We start from the raw sequence: 19,045 nt of genomic DNA, 5'->3' as shown, positions 1-19,045 counted from the left end.
ATAAATTCGGTTAGTAGTTCATGCGAATAAGTTCGAAAATCACACATTTTGAGAAATCTCTGAATCAAAATTAACAAAAATTGCAATTTAATGTGGATGCCATAAGCCCAGAAAATAAGGTAGAAATCAGTTACCCATCCATCTACAGTGTGCATACTATACCAACTTTTAATTTATTCAATTTTAACTTCTAGGTTCTAATAGCATTAGCATTTTTTGCTACTGGCTCATATCAGACCATAACTGGCCAATGTAGGGTCCATGGAGTTTCGCAGCCGACCGTGTCACGGGCTATTAAGGAGGTGGTAGGGGTTTTAAATGTTCCTGATATTATAAATAAATATATTCCGTCCGTGACTCTGCCGAAAGCAGACGTGTTATCGTATTTAATTATTGCAAATAAATATCATACGCGCTAATATACATCGTATAGCTGCTAGTGGTCGTGTCAATTTCCTATCAAGACACCTGGCGTACTTACGCATAATAAAATCAGCACTGCACTGCGGGAGCGCCACGGCAACCTACAGCGAGTGCGGCTACCGCACCCTCACCTCCGCGAGAAGAAACGGCTGCGATTTTTCGTCCCGCTCCTACGCTGCATCGCGCGCCGCGTAGCAACTCAAGCGCGACGTAACACCTGCTACGAGCTGTGCTACGTACGAGGCTACGACGACGCGACGTCATCACCTGCCTACGCGCTGTCTACAAATTACGGTGAGCTGCGCTACGAGTGCTACGACAGTGCCCCAGCGGACTGTATCAGATGAGTTGATTTTGTATTGCTACTTGTTGACGGGAAGGTGAGCGCTATTGGCAGACAACGAGTTCTTTTTTAAAATATCATTCTACCAGATTCTACTTTGTGTCTATTTGACTTGTATGTCAGCTATGAATACCTCGATTGAAAAATCGTCTTCTGAACCCGACTTACATGTTACACCGCCGAATTTTGTTGTTAGTCGTAAAAAGAGGGCTAGAACGGATGACTATATAACTGTACCTGAATTTACCTCCTGTAAGGATGACATCATGAAGTCAATGACAGCACTTTTTGCTGCTTCCGATAAGAAGATGAACGAAATGTTAGTGAGTATTAAGGATGTTCAGGGTACTAACCGCGGCATTTTGGACTCAGTTTCCCTATTAGCGGAGCAAAATGAACAGTTAAGAAAAGAAATTGAATCACTAAAACTTCAGGGTAGAGAGGATAGGGAATATATTGCTATACTTGAAAACAAAATTGAGGACCTTCAAATGTCAAATCGTAAACAGAACTTGGAATTGAAAAATGTTCCTCGAAAAGAAAATGAATCGAAGGAGGACTTGGTAGAAATGGTTATCAACTTATCAAAAACTATTGGATGTGAAGTTTCAAAAAAAGACATAAGTGATATTTACAGAGTACGTGGTAAGAAAGATGCTCCCAAGAACTTACCAATTGTGATCGAAACAACGTCAACTTTTGTGAAGACCGACATTATGAGGATGGCGAAAAACTTTAATATAAGAAATAAAACGAAACTCACCGCTAAGCATTTGGGTTTCCGAAAAGATGAGGAAGTCCCTATCTTTATTTCCGAAAATCTGACGAGTAAAGGATCGCGATTACACTTTTTGGCGCGGGACCTAGTGAAGAGTAAAAACTATAAATTTTGTTGGACAGCGTATGGTAAAGTCTACGTCAGAAGAACTGAAAACTCTCCTATCATCATCATAAAGTCGGAAGCTCAATGTCAGGATCTTATGAATGCCACGTGACTAGTACTTATTTTTATTCTATGCTTATTTTGTTCTATTTTTATAATATTTAAATACACTTTTGATTCTGTTTTTAAAAGTAACATGCACACCCACACATACAACATACACACTTGCAACTCTGGTAAATACTATGTAGCACTTGCCACCACTAAAAATACGTCTCAATTACAATTTTTTGAATTTGCTTTGAAATTGATATTTTTTTCTGAGAACAGTCGCTTGAAAATAAAACTGATCTTGGTTAAGTATGGGCTTATTTCATATACTTTTTGTTATGGATAATCGGCTTAATACTATTTCAGATTTGGACAGTCTTGAATTTCCACCTGCTATAAATTGTAACGTCGAAGAATTTCACAATCACTTTCAAATTAAACGTAATGATTTCACTATTATCTCTCAAAATATCCGTAGTGTTTATAGTAATCTCGATGACTTTATCACTAATCTAACTCCTCTTAAATTTACACCAGACGTCATTATTCTCACAGAGTGCAGATTACAACGTGAAGTACCGATTCCAAAGGTAAATAATTATTCTGGAGAACATACTACTGCTTACATTAATCAAAACGACGGTGTAGTTGCATATACAAAAGACTCACTAAAAATGAAAGTCAGAGAAGTGAACTTACAGGACGCATCTTGTTTGCAAATCGACTATCAAAATCATATTGTCCTTGGAGTTTATAGATCTCCGTCAGTTATCAACGCTACACCATTTATTGATTCACTTAGCTCGCATTTGGAAACTATAAAAAGTAACAAAACTATTGTTGTAACTGGTGATATAAACATAGATCTAATAGAACAGGTAAATGAACCTGCTTACAAGCGAAATAATAGACATAATTACCTAAATATGCTTGCTTCTTTTGGTATAACTATGGGTCACAATTTGCCTACTAGACTTGAAGGTTGTCTCGATCACTTCATGATTAAATTAAATAACAATAGTAGTACAACAGCGCAAATTGCGGTCCTAAACACCTCTATAACTGATCATGTAATGATCGCTTTGGCTTTGTCACATATAAAAACGAATACGGTAGCTCCTACAGTTAGAAAGGTTATTGACTATAATGAAGCCCTACAAAGCCTAAAAAAGAAAGACCTTTCCAAACTCTTACTTTGTACTAATCCTAATTTGCTATTGAATCAACTTATTAAATCAATCTCTGACTCATTATTAGAAAATACAAAAACATCCCATATCCCTAAAAGTAAACGTATTCTTAAGCCCTGGATAACACCAGGTGTGCTTCGCTGCATAAGAAATAGGAACAAAATGCAACTAAAAGTTCGAAAAAATCCCAATGACGTAACACTAGCAATCATCTTCAGACGCTACAGAAATTTTTGCAACCAACTAATAAAAAAACTTAAAAGGACATACGAGAGAAACTTATTACATTCATCCGCTAAAAATCCTAAAAACCTATGGAAAAATATAGCTGAGATTACTAATCATAAACAAAACAAATCAGACAACACACATTTACTCAGCATAAAACAAGGACCTAAGGAATCAGTCGACTATATTAATAAACATTTCGCTAATATTGGAAAAGAATTGGCTTCTAGAATATCTCAAACGTCCAATAGCACAGTAGACAGAGGATCGGTTTTAACACACTTTAGTCAACCTAACTCGTTTGTGTTGATGGATACAGATACAGAGGAGGTTGAAAGTATTCTCATGAGTCTAAAATCCTCGAGTGCTCCTGGGTGGGACTCCATACCTACTCACTTTTTGAAACTAGCAAAAAATGAGATAGTACCAGTCTTGACACACATTATTAATCAGTGCTTTGCGGTTGGAGTTTTTCCTGATTCTCTCAAAAAAGCTATCGTAACTCCAGTGTTCAAGAGTGGCGACAGAGACAGTATTAGTAACTATAGGCCAATTTCAGTTTTAAGCGTATTTTCTAAAATCATTGAAAAAATTATGAATAAGCGACTTGTTAGCTATCTTAATAAATACAATATTATATCTGAACGGCAATTTGGATTTAGACAAAATAAATCGACCGAAGATGCCATTTTAACCTTGTCAACGACTTTAGTAGAACAATTAGATAAAGGCAACAAATGCCTTACGGCATTTTTAGACTTGAAAAACGCATTTGATACTGTCTCTGTCCCCATACTTTTACAAAAACTGGAACAAATTGGCATTAGAGGAATCCCTCTAAAACTATTTACAGATTATCTAACTAAACGAAGCCAATGTGTTAAAGTTGGGTTGCACATTAGTGAATCCTCCAGTATTGACTTTGGAGTTCCACAGGGGAGTGTACTTGGACCCACGCTTTTCCTAATCTATATCAACGACTTACTCAACCTTCAATTGACAAATGCCAACATTATTTCATACGCCGATGACACCGCAATCATCTTTTCTGGCAAAACATGGCAATCGGTATCTGTCGATACTCATAAAGGTCTGACAAATGTTGACACATGGCTGAAACAAAACTTATTAACTCTAAATTCTCTTAAAACTAAGTACATGTGTTACACTATTAACAAATCTACTCAACCCCCGCAAGACTTTAGTATAAGCATTCATCACCCTAACTGCACTGATTCCAACATTTTCTCTTGTACGTGTCCTAAAATAGAAAAAACATCTTCTATCAAATATCTCGGTGTGATGTTGGATCAACATCTGACTTGGCATTCACATATAGAAACAACCGCAGGTAGACTACGTAGACTAATTTGGATATTTGTTAAGCTTCGCCATGTTGCATCCAAAAGTCTTCTCAATACGATTTACATAGCTCTTGCTCAATCGGTACTTACATACTGTATTACCGTTTGGGGAGGTGCCACTAAAACAAAATTCTTAGACGTTGAAATAGCCCAAAGGGCCCTGTTAAAGGTGGCTTACTTTAAACCTAAAATGCATCCTACCACAAAACTATACTTGGATTGTAACCTACCGACTGTGCGTAAACTTTACATCCTTCATTCAATTCTAAAACTTCACAAAACACTGACTCCCAATCCATCATATCTATTAAAACGAAGAAAAGTGGCCATAGTGACTACTGGTACGGGCGTCAGGACAGTGTTTGCAAGTAGACAGTATAACAATGAATCAAAACGTATATATAATTTAGTCAATAAAGAAATAGACTTTTATTTGTTACCTAAATTTACTTGTAAGAAACTGATAACTGCTTGGTTGAAGGAAAAGGACTACGAGGAGATCGAAAAATTATTTGAACGTGTTGTGTAATAGGTTTTTGTTAATCTTACTTCCTCTCCTTCTTCTTTGCATGTTCGACTTTCTTTAACTTATTTTTGTCAAAACATTTATTTCGTTAATAGGTACTTTACTATTACTGGCTATGGAAGAGCGTGACCTCCTGATACAGGTGTTTTCACTTAATAGGAGGTCACAATAACATGTAATTGATGTACCAATTTTGTTAAAGAAATAAACATTTTTCATTTTTCATTTTCATTGTGTTCCCTTTGACTCAAGCTGGCCGGGAACAACTAAAGACCCAGTAAGTATATTGTATTATTCTTAAATATGTATGTAGGTATATCAAATAAGTGATTTGTTGCAGGTTTTATTCAAAATTCAATATCCCAGGAGTTGTGGGATGCATAGATGGGACCCATGTCTCAATAATTAAACCCACTGCAAATGAATAGGAAGTTTGTGAATAGGAAGGGTTATCACTCCTTGAATGTACAAATTGTAAGCATGGTCTCCTTACTCTTAAATATTTGTGCTCTTTTAAATGGACTGTTTTAGTCAATGAAAATTAAAATGTATATTTTTATTTCAGATTTGTGATGTGAATCTCAATATAATGAGTGTGGATGCCAGCCACCCTGGCTCAACACATGATAGTGTTATCTGGGGTCAACATCCTCTAAATAATTACATACAGAGGCAATTGGCCTTGGGTGAAAATTTTTTAGGTTTGTATATTTTGTTACAAGTATATAAATATAATTTTAAATACATATTAATTCATTATTTTATTCATCAGGAGATTCAGGCTATGCTTTAAGACCAAGCATGATGACGCCAATATTAAATGCTCTACCTGACACGCCCGAAGAGCACTACTACAACCTTCATGACACAGCTAGAAATACTGTAGAGCGATGTATTGGAGTTCTAAAAGCTCGTTTTAGGTGTGTATACTCAAATTGCTTGTTAAAGTGATTAATGAAATATGTAACGGGCGTGAAAGAAAATACAGGATCGTAGTAAGAAAATAAATATATTACAATGACCAATGCAAACTAGGCGCACTATAGTACAGTGAGCGAGTCACCGCGCGTATAGTAGTCAATACGTTGACGTTGGTATGTACAGTGCAGTGAGTGAATCACCGCGCGTGTACGCTCGCGTAGTGCGGAGTCCGGTTCTAGACTGTCCAGCCCGAAAGGTGAAGCAGCCGAGAGCGCGGTCGCAGCGATACTGGCGGCACGTAGGCAGCCGGCGATCTTTTATAGTGGAGGCGGCCGGCGATAAGGGCGTGTTCGGCGCAGCGCTACAGCGCTGCCGTTAGCAGGCGCGGGCGCTCGATGACGCTTGTTACAGGCTCCCCCTCTGTCTTGGAAGGCGTCCCGACGACAAGGCAGGAAATGGACGTCGAGTGGGTGGTGGTCTTCTTGGGTCTTCCACGTTTTCTTACAGGGTTGCCCTCACCATTGGGCTTCTTGCCTGGTTGTTTAGGGCGTCCTCTCTTTCACAATGGTTGCACAGGTGTCGGTAGTTGAGCTGAATCTCCAACGAATGGGACCAAGTCGGAGGCGTGGTACAAGCCTACTATGACATCAGGGTTTTTTGGATCAGCAACTTCGTAGGAGGCTGGACCATGTCGTTTGGTGATGACATATGGACCATCACGTCGAGGAGCAAATTTAGCACTGACTCCCCTAGAAGCGTTACTCAAAGGATGTGATTTAATCAACACAAGGCACCCAGGGAGGTATTCAGGTGCTGCACGACGATGTTGGTCGACATACTGCTTCTGTCTTTCCTCATTATATTCTTGCACTTCTCTAGCTCTTTGTAGGGTATTTGCTAAAGTTTTAAGTTTTGGGGTGATTTCGGGGATAAAATTTTCGGATAAGAGGACTTGCCGAAAATCAGTCGATACATCATCAGGAGTCCGTAATTCTCTTCCGAATGTCAGATAGGCGGGAGTGAAACTCGTAGATAGGCACTTGGCCGTATTCATCGCGAAACGAATACTGGGAAGTTTTTCAGGCCAATCTCCATGTTGATCTCCGACTAGAATAGCCAACTGAGTCTTCAGATCACGGTTTTTTCGCTCTACGGGATTAGATTCTGGGTGGTAATAAGGGGTGAAGGCATGTTTTATGTTCAACGTATAAGCAACTTGCTGCATGACTGCACTCACAAACTGCGTGCCATTGTCACTTATCATGCGGCGTGGCAATCCATATCGGAGAAATATCTCATTAATCAGTGTCATTGCGCAATTTTCTGCTGTGGCTTTCTCGAGAGCAAATAGCTCAACCCAACGTGTGGCTACGTCTTCCACGATAAAAATCCACATTTTCCCATCGGAGGACACGGGAAGAGGTCCAAAAAGGTCAAATGATATGACTTCAAACCGTTGGTTCATAATAGTGGTCTGCAACAGACCTGCTGGTTTTTGATTTGAGGGCTTGTAACGTTGGCAGTCAATACAATTCTTGGTATAACTGTCTATGTATTTTCTCATGCCACGCCAATGATATCTTTGGGCGATTCTCTGAAAGGTTTTCTCCGAACCGTAGTGGCCCGCTAAGGGATCATCATAGTAAGCTGCTAAAACATTAGCCCACTCCTGTTCCGGTACTACGAGCTGGGCGTCATCGGTATCGGCGTAAGGAGAATGTCTGTACAGAAGTCCATTGTTTACAAAATAGCCCTTATTACTCCAATACTCAGCTTCTTCGTGTTTGTCTGAATGTTCTAATGCTTTGATTATCTTATTTATCTGCTCATCTTTCACTTGTTCAGACCTGATTTCAGATGGGCTTCGTTTAGGGATATCCACTGCAACTATACAGATACTACAAGCTTGCATCGTTTCAGCAGTACACGGCGGCCTTGATAATGAGTCAGCTACTATGTTTGTCTTACCAGGTGTATACTTGACGGTTATGTTGTATGCTTGTAACTGCAGGGCCCACCGAGCGAGTCTTCCTGTAGGTGACTTTAATGACATGAGCCATCTGAGGGCTTGATGGTCGGTAACGATGGTGACGGGTAGACTTTCAATATATCCACGAAATTTAGATACAGCCCAGACGACCGCAAGTGCTTCTCTTTCGGTTGTGGAATAGTTTCGTTCCGAGGCAGTCAAGAGGCGACTGGCGTATTCGACAGGGTGCTCATCTTCACCCTCCCCCTGGACCAGAACAACTCCAATAGCATAACTACTAGCGTCAGTTTTAATGATGTATGGCTTGTTTTCATCTGCTTGTCTGAGTATAGGAGCGGAGGTGAGACGGTTCTTTAACTCATCATAAGCCTTTTGCTGTTCTTCTCCCCATACAAATGTTACACCCTTTTTTGTCAGGCGTGTGAGTGGTTCTGCAATCTTTGCAAAGTCACGGATAAATCTGCGATACCACGAACATGTTTGAAGAAAACTGGTTAGGTGTTTCAAATTGCTTGGTGGAGGGAGATTTTGAATTGCAGATGTTTTTTCAGGATCCACCTGAAGACCCTGCGGGGTGATGTAATGACCTAGGTACTTCATCGATGAACAGCAAAATCGACACTTTTCTCGATTAGCAGTTAGACCAAATTCTCTTAACCCCTCAAAAACTCTTCTTAGGTCTTGTAGGTGTAGATCAAATGTTGGAGAAAATACGGCAAGGTCATCCAAATATGCCAACAAATTTACATCGTTCAAGGTCACACGCATTCTATCGATCAAGCGTTGAAACGTGGCTGGAGCGTTGCGTAAACCAAAAGGCATACGCTTAAATTTGAAGATTCCAAAGGGCGAAATGAACGAAGTCTTGTCTTGATCTTCTTTGCGTACTCCGATCTGCCAGTAGCCTGCTTTCAGGTCAAGAAGTGACATAAACGGCGTTGGTTTTGCTTCATGTAACAGGTCATCAATTCTTGGAAGTGGATATAGATCTGGAGTAGTGATTGAGTTAAGGCGTCTGTAATCCACACAGACGCGGACCTTTCCATTTGACTTCGGAACTAGTACGACTGGCGCAGCCCATGGGGATGCACAGGGTTCAATTATCCCTTCGGCTAACATTGTATTGATTTCTTGTTTGAGGATTTCCTTGCGAGGTGGTGAAAGTCGGTACGGAGGAACTGAGATTGGCGGATGATCCCCTGTCGGTATGGAATGCTCAATATATTTGGTAGGCTTTCGTTTAAATTCAAATACATCCCGGTTTTCTTTCAGGAGTTGATCAAGTTGCTGTTTCTGTTTCATAGAGATTTCAGGCAGTACATCAATTGCATCAATCTTAATGTTCCAATCACTATGGTCAAAGAGACTAGCAGTACGAGGTGATAGTTCAACTTCTTCCCTGTGAACATTTAGTTGGGCGTCGCGAAGCATGAAGTCCAGGTAACTGGGTGAGTACCCGTCGAACAATTTTGTTTTCTTATTTGGTGGTGTACTTCGAAGATCTATAGGGGCAAGCTTATAGGTTACTCCAGAAGTTGTCAGCTGAGGGGTAGGCGTTTTCTTAGCTACTTGAGTACTGTCAACTTCCTCCAACGACACAGTCACTACGGGACCGGGCATTGGTGTGCTTGTGAGCATGGGTTCAGGCGTTTTGTGCACAGGAGACGGGGGTGGAGTTAACGCAGGCGAATCTTGACTCTCAAGCGTGATATTCATCGGAGAGACTGGACTGGGTAACTGAGTGACCTGATTTTGGAAAACGGCGAATTCTTCTGAATAAAGTTCATAAATTATCTCAGGCTCATGAATATAGTTCCAGGTGAACTGAGGTATATTCAGAATAATTCCAGCATCTTGTAAAAACCCAATGCCCAGTAGTGTTTGGTTGTGCTTGGCATCGGGTAAGACGATGAGGGTCGTAATTATTTCTCGTCCATTCAACCGTACTTTAGCTTTGAACGATAGAATCTTTTGATATTTTGTAACTCCATCCGCTAATGTTATGCTCACTGGCCGTTCCTCAAAGGTGTGACCACGTTTGTTCAATTCACAATAGAGAGAATATGATGCAACGCTGGTCTTGGCACAAGTATCCACATATGCTGTACCGTTTACTCCTTCGACATCCAGGAATACCACAGGCCGGGAGCGTGCACCAGTTTGAACATGGAACGAGCAAAATGCAATATTCTCTGGTTTCACTGGTAAGGGTGTTGGCCGACTTTTACAATTCGGGCAATTGCTACGGTAAACCCCAGGAGCGCCACACCCATAGCATGAGAATTTTGGTTGGCTTGGCGAAGGAGCTTGTGTTTGGTGTTCTGCTACATCCTTGGGGCGATCCACAGCAGCACCTTCAGCTCTCTTTTTTTTGCGACATTCCTCTACAGAGTGGCCAAGATTTTTGCAATAGCTGCAACGCACTCTTCCTCCTCTTCCAGGCTTTGCATTTCCCGATGAGGATGATTTGCCTTCATCCCTGTTCATGGCATATTCCTGTAAGGATTGCTCGATGCCGCGAGCTGTTTCTAGTAGCACATCAAAGGTAGGCACTGTATCTCTTGGAATGCGATTTCTAATGTCCAACCGAATCAAGGAGAATATCATGTCGATTTGTTGGCTTTCTGTTAAGGCTGGAGGGGGCAGAGATGAAAAAAGTGACCGTTTCTTCGCAATGAATGCTTCGGTTGTCATATTATGCTCCTGTGCCTCGTGTGTTATCTGGTGGTACACCATATAAGCAGGTCGTCTAGGGGCAAAAGTGTGCCGAAGGCTGCGTATAAAATCATCCCACCGACGTATATTATCCTTCATCCCTTGCCACCAAGTTGCAGCCTCTCCTTTCAGAAGAAGCGGGAGTCCAACAAGTGCATCAGCATCAGTGATCCTTTCCGCGGATTTGTATACCGAGATAGCTGCTACAAAGGCTTCTACGACGTCAGTGTCCCTTTCTCCACTATATGTGATGTTACACGATGCGAAGGAACCCCTCTTGCTATCCATGATGGTGGTCAAAATCCGATGAAATTGATCTTCCGACATCGCCATCCTGGGAATCCTATGTGGGAGCGTTCGAAGTCTTGCAATATAAGATCCTTTACTAGATCCTGGCCCCGCGTTGAGCGCCACGATGTAACGGGCGTGAAAGAAAATACAGGATCGTAGTAAGAAAATAAATATATTACAATGACCAATGCAAACTAGGCGCACTATAGTACAGTGAGCGAGTCACCGCGCGTATAGTAGTCAATACGTTGACGTTGGTATGTACAGTGCAGTGAGTGAATCACCGCGCGTGTACGCTCGCGTAGTGCGGAGTCCGGTTCTAGACTGTCCAGCCCGAAAGGTGAAGCAGCCGAGAGCGCGGTCGCAGCGATACTGGCGGCACGTAGGCAGCCGGCGATCTTTTATAGTGGAGGCGGCCGGCGATAAGGGCGTATTCGGCGCAGCGCTACAGCGCTGCCGTTAGCAGGCGCGGGCGCTCGATGACGCTTGTTACAAATAAAAATACAATTATTTATGTTAAGTTGTGTAATAACAACTATTTTATAATCATTTTAGCTATTTTACTTTTTGGCTCTTCTATTATAATCTCTTTTATTTTTATCTAAAATCATCTCAAGTCTTAAGAAAGAAATTTAAATCAATCTCATCTAAAGAAATTTAAATCAATAACAATAAAATCATATCTTATATGCATCTTTGAAATCACAGTTAAATTACAAATCAGTCTTATTACCTAAAGAAATATAAATCAATAACATTAACAAGCTTTTACAATGAAACATATTTTAAAATATTCATTATTACTTTTTGGTACCTCTATATCCATTGAAATCACAGTCTTATTACCAAAATCAGTCTTATTTAAATAAATTTTAAATCAATAAATTGTTATTAAGCTATGTAATATTAACATATGAAAAATATTTTAATATACTAATATAAGTATTACTTTTTGATACTTCTATTATTTATATTATGCTTGTGCAGTATTCGGGGTGCTCTTCAATAATTTCCTTTTATTAGACGATTAAAATACGTTTATTGGAAAGATTTACAGTAAAACAGAATAATTATATTAAATTTGTGCTATCTCAAGCGCGCGTGGACGAGACAGTTTTTCTAGAGAGATCTACCAGTGGTGGGGCGCGTACAACTGATGATCGATGAAAAAGTTGCCGACTTCTCACTCATAGATGGCGATAGTGGTATCATAAACATGCCCCCGGCCTTGGAAGACTCCGACTTCCAAAGTATGACGTCTTCTGGATTTATTCAACTCTCGGGCTGCAGCGGCAACGGGCAGATCTTGGAGAACGATCTTCTTATTATTCCTGTAGCCGTCCGTATGTCAGCAACACGAGAAACTCCGTCCGCACCAGGATAAGTCTTCACGATCCGTCCCAATTTCCACTTCAGAGGCGGCTGGTTATCATCCTTTATAAGGACCATGCTGTCCATGGCAATATCGTTTTTATTCGTCTTCCATTTAGTCCGCGTCTGGAGCTCAGCTATGTACTCTTTCGACCATCGTTGCCAGAAATGTAAACGAATTTGCTCGATGCGTCGATATCGGTTGAGCGCCGGAGTCGTAGATGTCGCAGCTGCTACGTCGTCGGTGCTAGCAGGAGCAGTCAACGGCCGGCCAATAAGGAAATGACCAGGCGTTAGCGGGTTGAAGTCATAAGGGTCTGAGGAAAGAGGAGACATAGGACGGGAGTTGAGGACAGCCTCGATTTGTGTCAAAACTGTGCTAAACTCCTCATAAGTTAGTTTCGCGTTGCCTACAATGCGTCTAAAATGATACTTAAATAACCTTACCCCACTTTCCCACAGCCCGCCTTGGTGGGGACTAAACGGAGCAATGTACTTAAAATTTATTCCATTACTTGTAGAATAATTTATAATTTTATCCGAATTTTCACTCAAAATTTTAGGGAATTCTTTCTCTGCACCTACAAAATTTCTCCCATTATCAGAGTAAATAGTATCAGGTTTACCTCTTCTACTAATAAAACGCTTTAGAGCTAAAATATAATCGTCAGTAGTGAGACTGGTAACAAGTTCCAAGTGTATAGCTCTAGTAAGAAAACAAATAAATAAACAAACGTACGCTTTAGTTAACTGGGCTCCTCTGCCCTTCCGGTTCAGTATGAACAGTGGCCCACAATAATCACAGCCGGTTGTAATAAATGGAAATCCACCATCCAATCGCTCAGATGGCAAATTTCCCATTATAGGAGATAACATTTTGCCTTTTATTCGCGCACACGTAACACACTCACGAACTATTTTCTTTACTAAGTTCCTAGCACTCAGTGGCCACCAACACTCGCGCAGTGAAGACAATAGCAGCTGTGGACCGGCATGAAGTAAACGTCTATGCTCGTATCTAACCAACAGTAACGTAAAATAATGTTTATTACATAACAACACTGGATGTTTCTTATCGTAGTTGAAATCAGACGAATTTGACAGCCTACCACCGACTCTAATTACTTTACGATCATCTAAAAACAAATTAAGACCTGATAAACGATTCCATTGCGATTTATTTGTTTTTACAGTCGTATTATTCAATAAATTGTCATAAACGTCCGGGAACGATTCGCGTTGTGCACACTTTACTAGCAATGCCTGTGATGCACGCAGCTCGTCCGTGGTTAGAAAACCGGTTTGTTGTTTTGAGACGCTCTGATGTCGGCTGCGAATGTTATCTATAAATCTCAAAACAAATGCACCTATGCGTAAAAGTTTAATATATGACGAATATCTTTTGAATTCAAATAAATCGTTCTCGACTGGAATGCAAACAAAGCTAACTTTAGTAGGAGGCTTTAACTCAGGCAAATCATTTAATTCTACCGACTCATTATTATCACGTATAAAATCTAAACTGAATTCACGAGACTGTAAAAAATACGGTCCGTTCCACCACAAATTATTATCAATTAATAAATTTAAATAAACGCCTCTGGACAATAAATCTGCTGGATTGTCTTTACTAGGTACATGTAGCCACTCAGACTCCTCTGTTATGTTTTTAATTTTTGCTACACGAGTTTGAACAAATGTTTTTAATAAATGTGGAGACATTTGTAACCATCCTAGTACGATAGTCGAGTCAGTCCAGAAGTAAGTTTTAGTGAAGGACAATCTCAACGAATCTACAATATGTTTATACAATTTAGCACCTACATAAGCACCACACAGCTCAAGTCTTGGGATAGTAAGTGACTTTAAAGGTCATAGCTCATTAGAGCCACCCGGCACCCACTCCGCACCGCCTCGTCGCACGGCGTCAACTCGTTGTCGACAGGTGGTCCACGGGTGGACACCGTGTTATCACCAATAAACGTCGCGCGGTCAACCAGTGGACCTCGCATCGTCACCCAGTGGACCCCGCGCTGGCCGCTGGTGGACGCCGCGTGGTCTACCACTGGAGACCGGTTAGTCCAGGAATTTTCGTGTAGTCTGTTAACAATTGGCACTACGTCTACACGTGCGCTTCATAATGTTAAATTTTACAAACCGTGAATTGGCACTCATAGCTGTAGCGCTTGATGCAGAAGAAAATGAAAGACCCAAGAGAAAAAGGAAAGCTTATTGGGTGCACGAAATGTTTAAACAAAGAAAAAAAGAGGGCGAATATTGGACAGCTCGTAGGCATTTGCTAGCCGACGAGAAAAAATTTTTTTCCTACTATCATATGCCGCAAAGTGTGTTTTATAACATACTGTCTCATATTGAAGACTCCATATCTAAGCAAAACACAAGATTCAGAGAAGCGATCACACCCGAAGAGAAATTGGCTGTGACTTTAAAGTAAGTAAATAAAGTTATTACTTTAGTTTTTTTTACCTCTTGGTATGATCCATGTGTCATTTTAATAACAATTTAGTTTTTGACCGGTATATATGTAAGTATGTATGTGTGTATAAGTAAAACAATGTAAGAGTATCTTAAATCAACCTTTATTTTCGTAATATTGACATAATTTTGTCACTAATTAAGTACTTACTAATCACATTTTTAAAAATCAGGTAAATCTTTTTCAGTATTTAAAAATGAGGTAAATTTTTTTCAGTATTAGTCAAGACTGGTGTGTTCACCTCTGTGGCATTCCTTTCTGTATCATAATTCGTTGTAGTACTGTATCCAGAAGGGCCTGCTGTTAAATAATTTCCCGAAGGTCCTGGCGTTGAATAATTATTACTGTCGTAGTAATTATTTCCTTTTTCATTGATTTCTCGGAGTTCCATTTGCGAAACAATATTAAAAATTTGAGATTTCATAATTGCTTTGTTGTATTCATTAAATTTCTTCACCGTTGCAGCTATACCATAAAAAAATTTGTCAATATCATCTTCATTTTTTTCATCTTTTTCTTTTAATATATATTTCATTAACAATGACGATGCAGAAGATCTGTCTTCGTCAAGTACTCTGGGCTTTTTTATATTTGAAAACTTGGATTTCTTTGTAGAGGACTCAGATAATGTTGGACGATCTTCTATTATTGAAATATCCGATTGGCAATCGGGAGCAGACAACTGCGAATCTTCATTGACGGTACTTTCTGTATCATCACTATCTCTGAGTAGTGAAGATACAGTTGCTCTTTCTTTATAAAAGGGTGTCAAAAAATTCATTTCATCCTCGAATTGCCATTTTTTAACTGAGACTGCTGCTTGACCGCTTTTGGTATTTTTTTTCTTAATAGCCCTACGATGAGCTTCCCTTAAATTGGACCACGTTTTCTTGCACATTGGTACTGAAAAAAATAAATAGTCAATTAAATACAATTCACTTTTTTACAGCCTATTTTGTGTAATACAAAATTAAAAACTTCTTTGTTTCAGATATTTGACGAGTGGCACTTCAGTCAGAAATTTATCTACAAGCTTTAGATTAGGCGAAACAACTATTAGGTCAATAATTAAGGAAGTGTGCAAAGCTGTTATTGACAAAATGATGAGTGTTTATATGCCAACGCCTACAGCTGAAGATTGGGAAAAAATTACGGAAGGGTTTAGTGACAGGTGGAATTTCCCAAACTGCATTGGTGCCATAGATGGCAAGCATATAAATATAATAGCTCCACCCAACAGCGGATCGCTCTACTACAACTATAAAAAACATTTTTCGATAGTTCTCTTGGCCATAGTCGATGATAAATACAGATTTACAGTTGTTGACATCGGTGCTTATGGCAAAAACAGCGACGGTGGTATTTTTGCATCTTCAAAAATTGGAAAACGAATTCAAAATAATAGGTTCAATATTCCAAGTGACAAAGCATTGCCCGGGACAAACGTAGCACTTCCACATGTTTTCGTGGGCGATGAGGCATTTCCGTTACAAAAGAACATAATGAGGCCATATTCTCGTTCTCAACAACTATCTCAGGACCAAAAAGAATTTAACAATCGCCTGTCACGCGCACGCAAAGTAGTCGAAGATGCATTCGGAATATTATACCAAAAGTTTGAAATATACAATAAAAATATTCGTTTAAATCCAGACATGGTTGATAATGTTGTTTTGACAACATGTATATTGCATAATGTAATGCGAACTTATAATATCGAAAGTAACGAAGAGTACTGTTCCAGACCCAGGCCAGCGCATCATAACCTGCATCAGGAGGCGTTCAATGATCTACGTCACATTGGTGGAATCACTACTGCTTTTAACATACGTGATTCGTTTGCTGCTTATTTCAAATCATCGGTTGGACAGCTTCCATGGAATACTTAATTTGCTTACTCGTATTATCAATTTTTTTATGAATCACTAATCATCAAATGTCATATATGTGGATCTCTAGTTAATAACGAATTATGTGGTAGTACCTTGTTTCACATAACAACGTTTGAAACAATATGGTCTCTTGTTTGATTTACATTGTAGGTTACATATCATTTTTGTCCATTACTAGCTTGCAATGTTACCAAATTAAAATTAGACTAAATGAACATTATGCAAAACAAGGGACAACCGAATTAAGCACCAATCTGTTGTACTATCTTTTATTTAATATTTTTAATACATAAATAATACCCGTTACCTGTTACCGCTAAGGTGTTGCTTATTTCTGTCCATGCTTCTTCCTTTTTTACATTGTCACTGTACTTCGAGTCACTTAGATCATATAATAAAGTATATTTACGAACTTCTTCGATAAGTTTTTCTTTATTCATTTTAAAAGTAAAAACGATACGTCCGCTTCGTTCGAAAGAAAGGCTGGGAATGAAGGGAGGGTGGGGAGCGGCGCATCGCCAACGCATCGCCCTCGAGTGAATCACTGGCAGGCAGCGCGCGGTCCACTCGTCGGCAACGCGCGATCAACGTGCGGCAAGCATGCGAGTTGCGAGTTGTCACCAAGTGGTCCACTCGCCGCCCGCGCGTGGGCAACTTGCGAGCGAGGCGATCCGGAGTTGATGTAATGAGCGTACATCCATAGAAATCCATACAAACAATATCAACCGCACTAGTTGAGGCGGTGAGGGTCGGGTGCCGGGTGGCTCTAATGAGCTATGACCTTAAAGGTGCGACCTTTGTTTTGGCACAAAGAAGTCTTACTGTGGGATTTGACGAGCCATCGCTATAGGTACGTATATAGGCACATGCACCATATGCATTCGAAGAAGCATCACAGAAAATATGGAGCTCAGTATATTGCCTATCCGTATTTAAAACGCAACGTGGAATTTTTAATTCGCTTAAGCACTTTAATGTACCGATAAAATAATTCCATGATTCGGCAATGTCCTGAGGAACTTCATCATCCCAACTTAGTTTATTAGCCCATAACTTTTGCAATAATATTTTTGCAATTATTATAGATGCTGATAATAATCCTAAGGGGTCATAAATTTGAGCTATGATGGACAACATTTGACGTTTATTCAATTTTGAATTATCTGAATTAAAATCAATTTTCGTAGTGAAGTGTAACTCATCACTATCGCTGTTCCAACCTACGCCTAATGTTTTGTTTTGAGTATGCTCGCCTTCGAAATTCTTTATCGAAGCACATCGTGTGACGTCAGAGTTGAATGTCCACTTGCGGAGTGGGAAGCATCCAGACTGCAGGACTTGGCGTGTTTTCTCACAAATGTCTAGCAAGGTTTTGTAATTATCGTGTCCCGTTATTAGATCGTCAACGAAAAAATCATCATTAATAACGCGAGCAACAAATTTATCTTCACACTCTGAGGCTAGCTGACGAATACAACGCATACTAAGGTACGGGGCTGACGCAGTACCATAAGTCACGCAAGTTAATTGGTAGACCTGTAAAGGATCAGTTGGGTTTTCACGCCAAACTATAAGTTGCAACGACCTTTGATCTGATTGAACCATGACTTGCCTAAACATTTTACAAACATTGGCACAGGCAACATACTTGTACTGACGAAATCTTAATAAAATACCGAATATATCATTTTGAAGTGCTGGACCTGGTAACTGTATATCGTTTAATGATTTATTCGAAGTAGTGACAGCACTAGCATTAAAAACAACGCGTAATTTAGTAGTCACAGCACCTTCCCTATAAACACCGTGGTGTGGTAAAAAATAATTAGGGCTTTTGGGCATATCTATGCGTTCCATATGTCCCAAAGCTTCATATTCACGCATAAATTAGACATACATACGTTTATAATCAGGAGAACGTTCTAATTTGGGACATTCTACTTTTCTACCGACAATCAGACTCGTGTTTTTCTGAATTTGATAAAAAAATTAAAGAGTATATTTTTTCACAAAATATATTTATATTTATTGTTAAGAGATCGAAGATTACAGAAACGCGTGGTGCAGTAACTTTTTATGTTAAATCTTTCATTTATTTCAAGTTTCATCAGTACAGGACCAAAAAATTGACACCTCTGTCACAAAAAGAAAATAAATGTCATTATTATTTAAAATACTTGTTTTTTAGTTTCTTTTTAAATTTGTATAACTAGAATACAAACATTTATCATAATCATACTCGATTTGTGGGATTTTTTATTACAAATACTAAAAAAATAATAATTTAATACCACTTTGTCACATTTTTGCTTTTTACAACAATACATTTTGATATTTTTTAAGTAACTTCAATACTACAA

General features: G+C 39.5%; 2 protein-coding genes across 2 annotated transcripts in view; one reads left to right on the top strand and one right to left on the bottom strand.

The window, feature by feature from the left end:
- Positions 1-89: 89 nt before the first annotated feature.
- LOC128678915 (putative nuclease HARBI1) overlaps positions 90-19,045 on the top strand; it is a gene marked incomplete at its 5' end in the record, with an annotated part of 33,102 nt that continues 14,146 nt past the window's right edge. Inside the window, 7 exon segments of the mRNA XM_053760826.1 lie at positions 90-119; positions 195-347; positions 5,242-5,285; positions 5,349-5,433; positions 5,435-5,482; positions 5,574-5,709; positions 5,781-5,928. Of these exon segments, the coding sequence (XP_053616801.1) occupies positions 90-119; positions 195-347; positions 5,242-5,285; positions 5,349-5,433; positions 5,435-5,482; positions 5,574-5,709; positions 5,781-5,928 (644 nt within the window).
- LOC128678586 (transcription factor Adf-1-like) lies at positions 11,940-17,427 on the bottom strand. Its single transcript, XM_053760204.2, has 2 exons — positions 16,993-17,427; positions 11,940-15,696 (listed from the first exon to the last, which is right to left on the bottom strand). The coding sequence occupies exons 1-2, from the start codon at positions 17,210-17,212 to the stop codon at positions 14,984-14,986; spliced, it is 933 nt and encodes a 310-aa protein (XP_053616179.1). The 5' UTR covers positions 17,213-17,427; the 3' UTR covers positions 11,940-14,983.

The sequence above is a fragment of the Plodia interpunctella genome, chromosome 20, assembly GCF_027563975.2.
Source record: "Plodia interpunctella isolate USDA-ARS_2022_Savannah chromosome 20, ilPloInte3.2, whole genome shotgun sequence".
Lineage (NCBI taxonomy): Eukaryota > Metazoa > Arthropoda > Insecta > Lepidoptera > Pyralidae > Plodia > Plodia interpunctella.
Note: the sequence above shows the minus strand (reverse complement) of the source record. Positions and strands in the feature narration are given on the sequence as shown.

What these genes read in the sequence shown, in the direction of transcription:
- LOC128678586 (XM_053760204.2), bottom strand. Translation starts at nt 17,212, where the DNA reads ATGCGTTGGCGATGCGCCGCTCCCCACCCTCCCTTCATTCCCAGCCTT. An exon ending in CAACACCTTAGCGGTAACAG is followed by an intron (nt 15,697 to 16,992) that starts GTAACGGGTATT and finishes TATTTTTTTCAG; the next exon opens with TACCAATGTGCAAGAAAACG.